We start from the raw sequence: 15,155 nt of genomic DNA, 5'->3' as shown, positions 1-15,155 counted from the left end.
GATAACAAATATTTCGGTTTCCACTCCGAAATAAAATAATAAATATTGTTCCGGTTACGTTTTCGTTCCTGTTAGAAATGTCGTTTTTTTGTTTTTGTTTTCGTTCCATTCCGACACACTAATTAGAACTGTGTATCTGCCGCAGGCAATTTCGAAAAATTTATTGCACCTACAACAAAACCACCTGGCGCAGTCCCAAATAAAACAGGCTTGTTATCATCTACTGTCGAAGATAGTTAAGTGGTCGTTACACAGCCAGAAATGACAACATTCCAAAAGAAAGAAAGAAGGCAATGAGCTTTACGAAAAAAAAATTTACACCCCCAACCACAAACCGTTTCCATTCCTTTGCCACACGATGCTATAGTTAACCAACGAATGTACTCACGACGAATGCGACGCTGTAGGAGTAGGGGACTGTCAGCTTGCCTTTGAACTCGCTCGAGCTCAGTGCCATGGGCTCGCCGGAGTCACAGTTCAAGCCGTGCTTGTGCGAAATGCTGAACCAGCGATGGGCGTGGAAAGAAGAAGAAAGAAATCACGTGGTGTCCATTGCTGTCCCCGGCGCGCACTGTATGGGTTCATTGCGGCACCAAGTCCCTTTTAGGTCAGCGGTCATACCAGATATATTCTCGCTAGCAGTTAAGCTGGTAAACCACAGTGCGTATAGGGTAATGAACTAGCGGCGAACTTCCATACACAAAGCTCTGCGGGTCACGTGTCCGTGGCGTTATATATATATATATATATATATATATTGACGCGTCTATTCTTCTATGCAGACGACAACGAAGATAGGGACATTAACGGATTTCGTCTAGTGGGTCAGTGGGATTCGGCGAGGACGAAGAAGACGCGTCTCTGGCCTGTTTTGTATTTGAACAAGTTGTCCTGCGGTTCTTGAACGTCTCCCTGTCTACTGTGCGCGTTGTATTGCGAGAATATATATATATATATATATATATATATATATATATATATATATATATATATATATATATATATATATATATATATACCATGATTTGATCATAATGGAAGACAAGCTAGCAAACGCGAACAAGAAAAGCAAAATAAAGAATGGTTTGAAATAAAGTCCGTACACTTGGTGCGGTGTTCACAAGTGTATATAAGCTACTGCAGAACGTTCATGTAAGCACAATACATTGCCGTAACGCTCGAGTTACGAAAGTGCGTTAACACGAAGGCGAGCTATAAGTGCAAAAATTTGTGTGTGTGTGTGTGTGTGTGTGTGTGTGTGTGTGTGTGTGTGTGTGTGTGTGTGTGTGTGTGTGTGTGTGTGTGTGTGTGTGTGTGTGTGTGTGTGTGTGTGTGCGTGTGTGTGTGTGAGAGAGAGAGAGAGAGAGGCGACAGCAGCGTCATGCTGAGACTGAGACAGCAAAAATGCATTCATTTCATTTTATTACCTTAAAGACCCCTTGATAGGGGTATTACATAAGGGGTGGAAATACATTAGTACATAATTTGCATAATACATAAGTGAACACGCAAACAACAACAAAAAACTGCATGTGATAAAGGGTTACATACATCAGCGCAAATACATAGAACTAATTAATACAAACTAAAGTTGCACGAGCATATAAGTCTATAAACGTCATTTCTATTGTGAAAAGTGCGCAGTGACACTCTCCATGAATGTACAAGGGCAAATGATGGCGGAGATTTGGTGGGGCAGATTGTTCCAATCTGTAGCGGCATGGCAAAAGAAAGAGGCGGAAAAGGTAACAGTGCGCATGCGAGGGCGGCCCACTTGAAAAGTGTGGCGTGTACGATGAGATGTTCGGGCTGCGGGGAGGATATAGGGTGGTTGATTAAGCGATCTGTGATAAAACTTATGGAAAAGTGAAAGGGTTCCAGTGCGCCGGCGCGTACAAAGGGGAGGTAAATTCATTTCTTTCTTTAAGTAAGACATGCTCACGTCATATGAATAATTAGAATGGATGAACCTTGTGGCACGGTTTTGAACGGCTTCGAGTGCGTTAATGAGATATGTTTGGTGCGGATTCCATATGGCGGATGCATATTCCAATTTTGGTCGGACTATTGGCTGGTAGGCTAGTAGTTTAACAGGTTTGGGGGCGCGTTTTAGATGACGCTTGAGAAAACCCAGCGATTTGTTAGCAGATGAAATGATGTTACTGACGTGTGTTCGCCAGGATAAGTCGTTAGATATAGTAACACCTAGGTACTTGTAAGACTGTGCAGCACACACGGGAAGGTTATTAATTGTGTATTGGTAAGGAAATGGGTCGTGCCGACGAGAAAATACCATCAAGTTGCATTTCTTAGGATTAAGTTCTATTAACCACCGGTCGCACCATTGCTGTAAACAGTTAATGTCCTCCTGAAGTAAGTCTTGATTAGATGTGCTAGTAATTGTTCGATAAATGACGCAGTCGTCTGCGAACAAACGAACGTTGCAAGACACGTGCAGGGGTAGGTCATTAATGTATATTAAGAAGAGTAGGGGTCCAAGAACAGATCCTTGCGGTACACCTGAAGTCACTGGTAGGTGGTTAGATGCGCGGTTGTTAACTGTAACGAATTCAGATCTGTTTGTCAAGAACGCTTCAATCCATCGCAAAATGTCGGGGTGAAGGCTCGCAAAAGAAAGTTTTAGTAGTAGACGTTGGTGTGGTACCTTGTCAAACGCTTTTGCAAAATCTAGAAATATCGCGTCTGTTTGGAGGTTAGAACCAAAATTAGTGTGAATATCATGCAGGAAAATGGCCAGTTGTGTTTCGCAGGAAAAGCCTTTGCGAAACCCATGCTGTGAAGAATGAAAGTACTTGTTCGAGTCAAGAAATTTCATGATTTCTGTGTACATGACGTGTTCCATGAGCTTACAGGGCACACTCGTTAATGAAATGGGGCGATAATTAAGCGGGCAATTCCTGTCACCTGATTTGTGGATGGGAACAACCCTCCCCACCTTCCAGTCATGTGGTACTTCACCAGTTGAAAGTGACTGCGAGAATAGCATACACAGAAACACCGCGGTGACGTGTTTAGTATTCTTTAACATCATCATCATCATCATCAGCCTGGTTACGCCCACTGTAGGGCAAAGGCCTCTCCCATACTTCTCCAACAACCCCGGTCATGTACTAATTGTGGCCATGCCGTCCCTGCAAACTTCTTAATCTCATCCGCCCACCTAACTTTCTGCCGCCCCCTGCTACGCTTCCCTTCCCTTGGGATCCAGTCCGTAACCCTTAATGACCATCGGTTATCTTCCCTCCTCATTACATGTCCTGCCCATGCCCATTTCTTTTTCTTGATTTCAACTAAGATGTCATTAACTCGCGTTTGTTCCCTCACCGAATCTGCTCTTTTCTTATCCCTTAACGTTACACCTATCATTCTTCTTTCCATAGCTCGTTGTGTCGTCCTCAATTTGAGTAGAACCCTTTTCGTAAGCCTCCAGGTTTCTGCCCCGTAGGTGAGTACTGGTAAGACACAGCTATTATATACTTTTCTCTTGAGGGATAACGGCAACCTGCTGTTCATGATTTGGGAATGCCTGCCAAACGAACTCCAGCCCATTCTTATTCTTCTGATTATTTCCGTCTCATGATCCGGATCCGCCGTCACTACCTGCCCTAAGTAGGTGTATTCCCTTACGACTTCCAGTGCCTCGCTGCCTATTGTAAATTGCTGTTCTCTCCCGAGACTGTTAAGCATTACCTTAGTTTTCTGCATATTAATTTTTAGACCCACTCTTCTGCTTTGCCTCTCCAGGACAGTGAGCATGCGTTGCAATTGGTCCCCTGAGTTACTCAGCAAGGCAATATCATCAGCGAATCGCAAGTTACTAAGGTATTCTCCATTAACTTTTATCCCCAATTCTTCCCAATCCAGGTCTCTGAATACCTCCTGTAAACACGCTGTGAATAGCATTGGAGATATCGTATCTCCCTGCCTGACGCCTTTCTTTATTGGGATTTTGTTGCTTGCTTTATGGAGGACTACGGTGGCTGTGAAGCCGCTATAGATATCTTCCAGTATTTTTACATATGGCTCATCTACACCCTGATTCCGTAATGCCTCCATGACTGCTGAGGTTTCGACTGAATCAAACGCTTTCTCGTAATCAATGAAAGCTATATATAAGGGTTGGTTATATTCTGCACATTTCTCTATCACTTGATTGATAGTGTGAATATGGTCTATTGTTGAGTAGCCTTTACGGAATCCTGCCTGGTCCTTTGGTTGACAGAAGTCTAAGGTGTTCCTGATTCTATTTGCAATTACCTTAGTAAATACTTTGTAGGCAACGGACAGTAAGCTGATTGGTCTATAATTTTTCAAGTCTTTGGCGTCCCCTTTCTTATGGATTAGGATTATGTTAGCGTTCTTCCAAGATTCCGGTACGCTCGAGGTCATGAGGCATTGCGTATACAGGGTGGCCAGTTTCTCTAGAACAATCTGTCCACCATCCTTCAACAAATCTGCTGTTACCTGATCCTCCCCAGCTGCCTTCCCCCTTTGCATATCTCCTAAGGCTTTCTTTACTTCTTCCGGCGTTACCTTCGGGATTTCGAATTCCTCTAGACTATTTTCTCTTCCATTATCGTCGTGGGTGCCACTGGTACTGTATAAATCTCTATGGAACTCCTCAGCCACTTGAACTATCTCATCCATATTAGTAATGATATTGCCGGCTTTGTCTCTTAACGCATACATCTGATTCTTGCCAATTCCTAGTTTCTTCTTCACTGTTTTTAGGCTTCCTCCGCTCCTGAGAGCATGTTCAATTCTATCCATATTATACTTCCTTATGTCAGCTGTCTTACGCTTGTTGATTAACTTCGAAAGTTCTGCCAGTTCTATTCTAGCTGTAGGGTTAGATGCTTTCATACATTGGCGTTTCTTGATCAGATCTTTCGTCTCCTGCGATAGTTTGCTGGTATCCTGCCTAACGGAGTTACCACCGACTTCCATTGCACACTCCTTAATGATGCCCACAAGATTGTCGTTTATTGCTTCAACACTAAGGTCCTCTTCCTGAGTTATTCTTTAACAGTTTCGAATTAATGTTATCCACGCCGGCTGACGATGTGAGTTTAAGGTTGTCAATTAACGATGAGATACCAGCTGGGGAAAATGTAATGGTTGGCATAACGCTTGTTTCGTTAGTACGCGAAGAAAAAGGGGACGTGGTAGGCTCTTCTGTAAATACCGAGACAAAAGCTGCATTAAAAAGGTTCGCGCACTCTACATCGTCGACCGTTTCACCTCCTTCATTGGTAAGTGTTACACTGTGCCTTTCTTGAGGGTTTATCACCTGCCAGAATTTTTTCCTGTTATTGATTAAAAGTTTCCGAAGGTCATCACCAAAGAATGCATCTTTCGCCTTGCGAATCGCTGATAGGTATGCGCGTTCGGCAGTGTAGTATTTTTCCCATGCACACATGTTATCCTGCACTTTGCGGCACGATACATGCGTTTCTTCTTGTTTTCTAGTCTTTTTAACGAATTGTTAAACCATGGTTTTTGTTCATGTGTTCGAAAGGTGATTTTGGGTATAAACTGGTTCGCTAAGTTGTTTATTTTTTGTTTGAATATCAGCCAAGTTTCATGAACTGCAGTTATGAAACGTATCTTGGAAGGAAGGTAGAAAATTCTGTAGTTGTTCACATATTGCATCATAATTTCCTTTGTCGTATAAGTGTATAGTTTTCTCCCGCTTCTCCCGCAGAGCTGGAGCAAAGCGAAAAGAAGCATGGATGACCTTGTGATCACTAATTTCTCTAAGATAGGTGATGGACGACAAACTGTCTGGACGGTTGACCAGTAGTAAATTTAATATGTTTGCAGTGTCTTGGGTGACGCGCGTTGGCTCTAATATGAGTTGTGTCAGGTTGAAGTTAAGGCAAACGTCAAGAAAATCTCTCGATTCGGTTTGGCTTACCAGAGAGGGTACTGTGTTGTGCCAATCAATGTCTGGTAAGTTAAAGTCTCCAAAAAGAAGAAGGTCGGCATTAGGACAGCGAGAGCAAACCACATTTAGTGCATTGTTTAGATTACGAGCGAAGTCGGCGCTATTGCGAGGGGGCCTGTAACATACACCTAAAATTATGGACTGTGGGGCGGCGTGGCATAGAATAAACAGTATTTCTAATTCTGATGTGATGTTAATGGCAGAGCACGATAACTGTTGAATAACGGCAATAAGCACACCTCCTCCTCTAGTCCCGGAACGATCTTTTCGAAAGACGCTGAAGTTTGGCAAATCAGCCAACACTTCCGAGTCATAGATTTCGTTACAAAGCCACGTTTCCGTGAGTACAAGAATGTTGCTGTTGGACGACAGCACGAGGTTAGACACGTGCTCTCGTTTTGGAATGAAGCTTCGTATGTTAGTATAAATTATTGAAAGGGAAACATGCGCTATAGGTTTCGTTCGAGGGGGATGGCTTGTTTTTTGATGATGCGATGACTGCTATATTTCTTTCACTGTTTGCGATGCGTCATCGTACACGTAGCGCTTAGAACCAATGAAAAGAGTTTTAAAGCGCAAAGAAAATGGCACAGACTTGGCTTTCGCAAACGAAACAAGTTTCCTGCGGGCGTCCCTAACTGCCGGGGGAAAATCCTCACCCATGCTGAGATCAGTGCCCTTAAGTTTTGCGCCCATTTGCGAGCTCCATTTCTTTTTTCTTATAATGATTACACCTAACAATTAGTGGGCGCGGGTGATTAGCAGAATAGTAATTATAGTAATTATATCACAAGCCGTAATTTCGGATATTACTGACAACTGGCATCACGAAAATGGCAATGACAGTGCAGTAAAATATCGCAGACCGTGTAGCCAAACCCAATGATAACGGCCTTCAGACAGCGCGAGTCGACAAGTGTGTCAGTGATAAGTCAAGAATGCAACAGAAGTTCAACCCCTGCCACCCCCGCAATGCACCTTCCGTCCATGATTTTTTTTTACAATTACGAGGTGTTTACGTGCCAAAGCCACGATCTGATTATGAGACACGCCATAGTGGATTACTTTTGACCACCTGGGTGTCTTTAACGTCTGTCTACCCAGTGCGCGGTACACGGGCGTTTTTTGCATTTCGCCCGTAAACGTTGCAGGCCATTTGATTGGTCTCCTTTGACAAACGTGTGTGGCTGAAGTTTGCCATTAGTCACGTTTGACTTTGCCTGAGGGAACCCGAGGCCTTTCGGTGCGTTTCTGCTTAGCAGTGTAATGTGACTACGTGAAAAAACAGCTTTTTTTTTGCCGATATATGTTTGGCATGTCATTTGTGTAATACATAGTAGCCATAGTTTCTGGCCGAACATAGCCATATGTATGGACATCGACTTTCAAGAAAATTTATACCAGTAGAGTTTTTCACTTTTCCTTTCTCTTTTTCCTTCCTGGTACTGGACAGTAGTGTGGCCGTTGTGTTCGTGACGTCAAGCTCAGAAACTTTCTCCATTCGCTGCACGGTGCCTAAAAAAATTTGGAGGACGCTTAAGCTTCGCCTTTAAGAGTGCAACGCGCTTGCATTCAAAGATCCCTGACTGCTTCTCACGCATCCAGGCAACTGCAGCTTATGTAACCGTAATGTTTACCGAGAAACGCTGGCGGCGACTGCTACGCACGGAGGCGAGCTTTCTGGGAAAGGCGGTTTCTCGAGTGGACTGATCCCGGAGAAAGTGCGCAAACGCGCCAACTTATTTAAATAATTTTCAGGTTTCTATTATAGTTTCTCACTTTCAATATTTCAGTCTGAGAAGATCTAACACAAACGACATGCGCTGTGGGCGCTTTGTTTCATGGCATTTGTTTGTGAGCTGCCACACTCAAAATTCCGAGGGATAACTTGCTCAAGAATGTAAAACAAGGTATGCGCAACTTTTGTGATTTAAAGGTGTGACAATGTAACCTGCATATACCGCGTGTCACATAGCTAGGCATGGCATATTCATGTACCTAAATTTATACGGCAATTTTCGCTCACGGGACGCCAACGCAGACGCCGGATTTTGTGCGACACGGGCCCCTAACGCTATTGGCCGCGAGATCAACCGGAGTCGCCGCCTGGCGGATACTGGCTGAAGCCCGATAGCGTGGACGGCGCGTCGCGTCGTCTGCTAGCCGCTGCTTCTTTATACATGTGCGCGTGCGGCACACATGTCCTTTAAGTTATGTTTGTTCCGTGGTTCTAGCGTCGTCATAAATGGCGGTATTCACTTTTCCGACAATGTAGAGACTCATTTGGCTTTGCGCGGTGGTCTTTGCGCGGCAATAATATCGGTGACCGCACGCGTCGAGCCCGCGATGCGTGATCGTTGCGCCCTCTGTTCGTCACAGTCATTAAAAGGCTATACATGCATTGTGATTCAAGCATTCCTCAAAGAGCATTTGGCGCGGCTTTAAGCAAATGAAGTGGTCGCTGCGATACGTGAACGCCGCGCGTTAGCGACTCCTTGCAGCGATGCGTTGATCATTTCGCCATCTTTGTGATACCGCGAAGCATCAAGGAGGCCGCGTCAGATCACTCAGCAGTAGGAAAAGAAATCTCAAGGGTTCATATGATGCCGCACTATACAATTAATCTTACACGTATAATTGCATGACTGGGATTTTTATTGCGGTTAGCTCTTACGCAACTATATTTAGTTGTTCCTGATGTGTCCTTTTATTATGTGGACATGTCACTAGGCAGAAATACTTTGGCCTCGAAAGTAAATTCTTGCGCTTTGGTACTTTTAGTATCTGCTACAAAAAAGAAGCGGAAAGAAGGTACAGAACATCACGTGTAACATTGCCGTCGTTAGACACAGGACATCGTAAAGCTGAGTTGATGGTGGATAATATAATGCGCTTTTTAGCGTGGTGTTGTTAGCTTGACGTGAGGCAGCAGCAATTATTTTCACACACAAAAAAAGAAAACAACGCCATATGGTTGGTTCCTCAAATAATATAAAATTATTCACACCATTCTTATGAATGGGAGGGTATGTGAATAGCGCCCTCGCACCATTTTCACGCTTCGATGTAATCATGCAAGACACCCTTGTGATAAATTGCTGCTCTTGTTGCTACGTACTGCGAAAAAAAAAACGCGTGCTAAACCACACGGCGATCTTGCTACTGTGCTGTCACTCATAGTGCCGTACCTTGTTTTACTAAAATTAGTAACATATGTGCTACAAACGTGGATACTGACAAAGAAGCTCGAAAACAAGTTAAGGACCACGCAAATGGAGATGGAAAGAAGAACGCTAGGCACAACTTTAAGAGGCAGGAAGGGAGCGGTTTGGATCAGAGAGAAAACGTCGATAGCCTATATTCCAATTGACATTAAAAGAAACGAAATGGAGCTGGGTGGTCATTTAATGGGCATGTTAGATTACCGGTGGACCACTAGGTTTACAGAATGCGTGCCAAGAGAAGGGAAGCGCAGTCGAGCACGTCGGAAGACTAGGTGGGGTGATGACATAAAGAAATTCGCAGGCGCTAGTTGGAATCGGTTGGCTCAGGACAGGCAGGGGTAATCGGAGATCGCTGCGAGAGGCCTTCGTCCTGGGCAATGGACATAAGATAGGCTGCTACTGATGATCGATGTACTTGAAAGACAATCCAACAAGAAGTAAGAGGCACTTATGTATGCGTTCAAGCGGTGAAGTAAAATCACACTAACTAGCTGCCTTAAATTCACTGCACTGGAATACACGAATTCTTATAACCAGCGCAAGAATAGAAGAGAGTCTGGTTCCGCAACAGCAGCGCCAACGGAATAGGATGAACGCAAGCTGAACGCCAACAAAAAGCGACATGCACGCAACGGGACAGAAACTGCGTTGTGCGTTCCTTTCATGCATAGTAGGAATGTCCCGCATCAGTTCACTGCAGTCAGCGCGTCTCATTACCAAACAATTGGCCCACATCGCCCAAAGCTAAGTGGCACCGTGTACAATTCAATGCGCGCCGCCGACCGCCCGTCCACACTAACGCGGTGAACGGTGCTGCCACCTACAGCCCGATCTCGCGGCCAACGGCGTTAATATTTCCAGAGAGCCATGCAGGAAGGAAACTGCCAGAGCGCTATCTTTGACCGCGGCGACGACGACAGCGGTTTTGCGTACGGATTGTGAGGAACGCTGCTAAGCCACGTTTTGTGTTCGCTGGAACGTGCGCCGCCTTGAACAGCGACGCGGGGGGAGGGGGGGGGGGGGTCGCATGAGACACGCGAAGTGAGAGCGCTACACCGCCCTAATCGAATGCACCGACCTCCGGGGCTGCACCTTGACAGAGATGATGCGCCCTCCTTCCTCGATGAAGGAACTTCCCCAGGACTCCTTCTCGCTCTTGTGGTACGAGATGGTCAGGTCCACGTGGTTGAACAGGTAGAACGTCTCCGGCTTGGAGTAGGCCGACTGCACGTGTCGTTATCGATAGAAAGAAAAACTCGCAAGTCCTCGCGTGGTTCGACTGAGCAAATGTTATGCGTTAGCGTTATCTGGATCGGTGCACGCGTACCTTTGACCCTATAATACCGAATACGGCTTAACGAAAATTTGAACAAATCAACAGAAATTAGAACAACTTGTCCGCTTTTATATCCGGCCATTATTTCCTATTTAAAAAATATTTGTTATTTCATTTAAAACTTAGTGGAAAATTTATTGCACTAGCACTTCGTTCTTAGTTTCTTTGTGGACTACGCAAGGAAAGCAATGAAAAAAACGCTGATATGAGCGATGCGCTAAGTTTCTAGTCCTTAAATCAGATTTTTTGAGGTATTGAAGTTAGCGTAGAAAATACGAAACGTTGCGTATTACAGCGTTTGTTACACTTCGTCCAGGGTGAGCCTGCGCTATAAAAACAAACCACGTTTAGGAGAAAAAAAAAACCCTGCGAGGAAACATATGTATATATATACAACACGGTTCTCACGGGCAACTCTCTGTGGCAATAAAAAGAAACCTGCGAGGGAGATCTACGGCGCGTAGCTTTCCAGCTGGCCTTTGCCAGCTGGAAATGTCCAGCCTGCAAGGGGTTAGTGGCACAGAAGTGGTCAAAGTAGGAAAAAGAATACAGATATGTGGGCCGATTTCACTAAGCTTTCCGTTTCTGCTGCTTGCATTGGCCAGCCGGATTCGGTGTACATACAACACGTCCAACAACACGATTGGCCAGCCTTTGTTTTTACGAACTGTGATCATAGACAACCGAAGTTGTTCTAAAGAATAAGAAATTTTTGTGAATACGCATTATATAAGGAGACGTTAATAATAGACAAAGTATGACTTGACCTGACCTTGACTTTTACCTTGACCTGATTGATTGATTGATTGATTGATTGATTGATTGATTGATTGATTGATTGATTGATTGATTGATTGATTGATTGATTGATTTGATGTGATTTGATTTGACGGTGTTTGATGTCGCAAAGCAACCTGGAGCCGTGAGAGATGTTCAGGACCACCATGTTAAGCAAATGCGAAAGCACGGTACCGCGTGCACAATTTACAAAGTATCTGGTGGCGTTGAACGGTTGCTGAAATCCTTTCGAAACTTCTTAAATAAGGGAAGCTGGATAATTGAGTGATTTCCTCTGGATTACATCTACAACAGAGGCACACATTTCGAAAATGTTTCGTGTGATAGAAAAGTAATTATTCGAATTAGATTTATTGACTTCTTAAACAAAAGAAAGCAAAACAAAAGGTGGGATGGCGGCTTGAAAAGGCATCAAGCGACCGTCCTGATCAAGCCGCGATCGCGATAGCTTCATGCTCACCTGGCGGCATCAGGAAAAGTAGTCAGGTCACTCATGAATGAGTGTCTATTAAGTGCGTGACAGTTGTGCTTTTCGGTTGTTCAGCTTCGCGTTTTTGTGTGTTATCGGGCGGAAGTAATCAGACTGTAAAGATGAGCAATGTCAACGTTTTCTTTTTTTCCTTTCTAAGAATCTAAGAACGGTTATAAGCACCTTGGATGGCTCATTTCAATTGTTCCATTGGGACCGATCGCAATGGTCTTCGGTTTAAGGAGTTAATTATTCTAATTTGCATAATTATGTATAATGCGCATCATTTTCAAGTTTGCGCTTCTGTGGGAGAAGTAATCCAGGGGAAATCATGCGATTATGTCAGCTTCCCTAACATTACAGGATTACGAGCGCATTTCGTGAAAAAGCCGGAATATTCACGCGCACATTCAATGTCGGAATTTCATTCTTGGAAGGCAAAGTTTTGAATAGGCACTGTGCCCCTGCTCGCGGTGTTGCTGCTTCAATGCGTCTCCTTCGCTCATGAATTATGATGGAATGCCGATAAATGCGTCACTGGTATATAATTTTACTGGAAGGCGTTGCAACAGACTGTAAAAATTAAAATCAAGGCAGTAGAGGATGACGCTTTGTACGTGTCTTAGTAAGTACTCATAATGGCAGCGTAGCTGTATTGATTGAGTGCGCAGTCATTTATGTCGTGCTTTTTTTGTTGTTGTTGTTGATCAAAAGGACCGGAGACCGTTTATTTCTCGATCGCTAACGGAACGCAGCCCCTCCAACGTCCTGTCAAATATGCCACACTGCTTTCATCGAAGTGCTTATACCAATATACTCAGTGCGTTGAAGTTGAGCGCATTCAGATGTTCCGCTTAGGCAGGACGACAGCGCATTGAGACAGGGCAGAAAAAGTGTACGAACCAATCGCAGTCCGTCGCTTCTTTTTCTGCGTTCGCTCCTTTTGTCCTGTCTAATGCGCCGTTACTCCAACATGTACAACCAGGTACAAATTCGCAACCACGTTGGGTGTGCGGAGGGGGTTCAATTTCCCAGCACTGTTGAAGGCTTTTTTTTTTCTCCTTGCCACGGCTCAACACATATTGGCAAAAAAAAAAAAAAGATATCGCGTACGCATACGTGTGCACCTTGGCTTAATATGAGATGGAAGTTTTTCTCTCCTTCTTTTTTTTCTTTTTTTTTATCGGCAGAGTGCCCCTGACTCACGTAGACGCCGCACATTCCCCGAGGAATGCTGCTGCGGAAAGTGTAGCAGCCCATGGGAAAGCCCATGCTGCACATCTGGCCACTCAGATCGCTCGTCGAGCGGCACCACGTGACCGGCATGTTGTCCACGATCCTGCGTGAAAGCACAGGGCTCTACATATACTTCACTGCACAACCGATGAGGATGGAAACATAGTGTAATTGAAGGAAACATAGGAGATCACTCGCCCGTGTACATGATATATAAGGTTAATCGCGCATTTTGGAAGTATCATCGTTCTGAGCCCCTTCAGATTCAAGCAATTAATAAGAAAACTCTAGAAACTTTTAGAACGGAAATAACAAAAATTAATTTCAGCTCTGTACTTGACTGCACAGACGCAAATGAAGCGTATAATATATTTATCCATACACTTTTAAAAGTTTACGAAGTTTATTTCCCGTAGGAAAAACTTAAAAAATCGAGAAAGATTAGGAAACCGTGGCTTACTGATGAATGCCTCAGAATGATCCGAGAAAAACATTCTTTGTATGGTAAGTTTTTTTAAGACTCGGGGTCCTGCGGACTTCACTTCCTTTAAAAAATACAGAAACAGTTTAAATAAATTCTTGAGAAATGCCAAGAACAGGCATTTTGAAAACGTTTTTAATAGAGCGGGAACTAGAAGTGATGTCGTTTGGCGTGAAGTAAATAAACTTCTACGGCCGGAATCGCATATTAAGCAGGAATTTGAGCTGACAATTAATAACAAAGCAATTAGTGCTGAAGAATTAGCTAACAAATTTAACGAACACTTTGCGTCTTTAACCCCAAGCACGCATAACATAAATGCAACTTCCTTTCTGGGTAGTCCCAATGCTTACACAGCTTTTTTTGAACCTGCTACACCAGAAGAAGTATACGCGACCTTTATGTCCTTAAAAAACAGCACATCGCGCCATATAGATGGATTGCAGATTAAACCCATTAAATTTGTGCTTGATCTTTTGTTACATGTGCTTACTCACATTTTTAACATTTCCTTATTAAACGGCGTCTTCCCTGAGAAAATGCAACATGCCAAAGTGATTGTTATATTTAAGTCCGGAAACAAAAACCAGCTAACAAATTATAGACCAATATCTATACTTCCTGTAATTTCTAAGGGTCTCGAAAAAATCATTTGCGCAAGAATTAGATCATTTTGTGATAAAGATAGCATACTAACAGATATGCAGTTCGGTTTCCGGCAGGGAATGTCTACAGAGCTTGCCTTGCTGACGCAAAAAGAAATAATTTTAAACAACTTTGAGAACAAAAGGTTAACTCTAGGTGTATTCGTTGACTTTTCCAAGGCTTTCGATTCGGTTAACTATAATACTCTATCTTCAAAATTAAACCATTATGGCTTTCGCGGGACTCCCCTTAAACTTTTGAAATCATATCTTGAGCACAGAAGGCAGTGCGTCGCAATAGGATCAAAACTTTCTTCAGCAAGAGAATTAACACAAGGCGTTCCACAAGGAAGTGTACTTGGACCGATTTTATTTAACATTTATATTAATGACATAACGAATATTAGTCAACATGCACAGTTCTTAGTCTATGCGGATGATACTAGCCTTTTTTTCAGGTCACTCGATATTGTGCAACTTACAAATATGGCAAATAAAACTTTAAACTTATTGCAAAAGTGGAGCAATCTAAACTCATTAGCAATTAATGCAAATAAAACTAAGGCTGTGTTGTTTACGCCACCACAAAAACAAGTAAACTGTAATACTGTTCTTTACCTCGGTACAGAAAGGATAGAAATAGTTGATACTGTCAAAATGTTAGGTGTAATTTTCACAAACATTTAGTTTGGGATGCACACGTTGAGCGTATTATGTCCACTTTGGCGAGAGCATGTGGAATAATCTGTCGATTACGACACATACTGCCCTCTAAGGTAAAACTAATGTTATATGACAGTCTCTTCCTTTCACATATTAGCTATTGCAACTTAGTGTGGGGTACGACATCGCAAGCAAACATACGAAGCTTAAAAACACTACAAAAGAAAACTGTCCGACATGTTGTTAACGCACCGTTTGATGCACATACATTCGAGATATTTCGTGCTCTTAATGTGCTCCCTATTGAATATTTCTATGATTATAACCTAGTCTTAA

At 43.3% G+C, this 15,155-nt stretch overlaps 1 protein-coding gene across 2 annotated transcripts in view; it reads right to left on the bottom strand.

Annotated features, from left to right (window-relative positions):
* Positions 1-15,155, bottom strand: part of LOC142572941 (transmembrane 9 superfamily member 2-like) — a 115,059-nt gene that overhangs the window by 32,496 nt on the left and 67,408 nt on the right. For both annotated transcript variants that reach the window (XM_075682402.1, XM_075682401.1), the window contains exons 6-8: positions 13,002-13,134; positions 10,271-10,416; positions 389-500 (exon numbers count right to left, since the gene is read on the bottom strand). In XM_075682402.1, the coding sequence (XP_075538517.1) occupies positions 389-500; positions 10,271-10,416; positions 13,002-13,134 (391 nt within the window). The remainder of the gene's footprint in view (positions 1-388; positions 501-10,270; positions 10,417-13,001; positions 13,135-15,155) is intronic.

This window comes from Dermacentor variabilis, chromosome 2, assembly GCF_050947875.1.
Source record: "Dermacentor variabilis isolate Ectoservices chromosome 2, ASM5094787v1, whole genome shotgun sequence".
Lineage (NCBI taxonomy): Eukaryota > Metazoa > Arthropoda > Arachnida > Ixodida > Ixodidae > Dermacentor > Dermacentor variabilis.
Note: the sequence above shows the minus strand (reverse complement) of the source record. Positions and strands in the feature narration are given on the sequence as shown.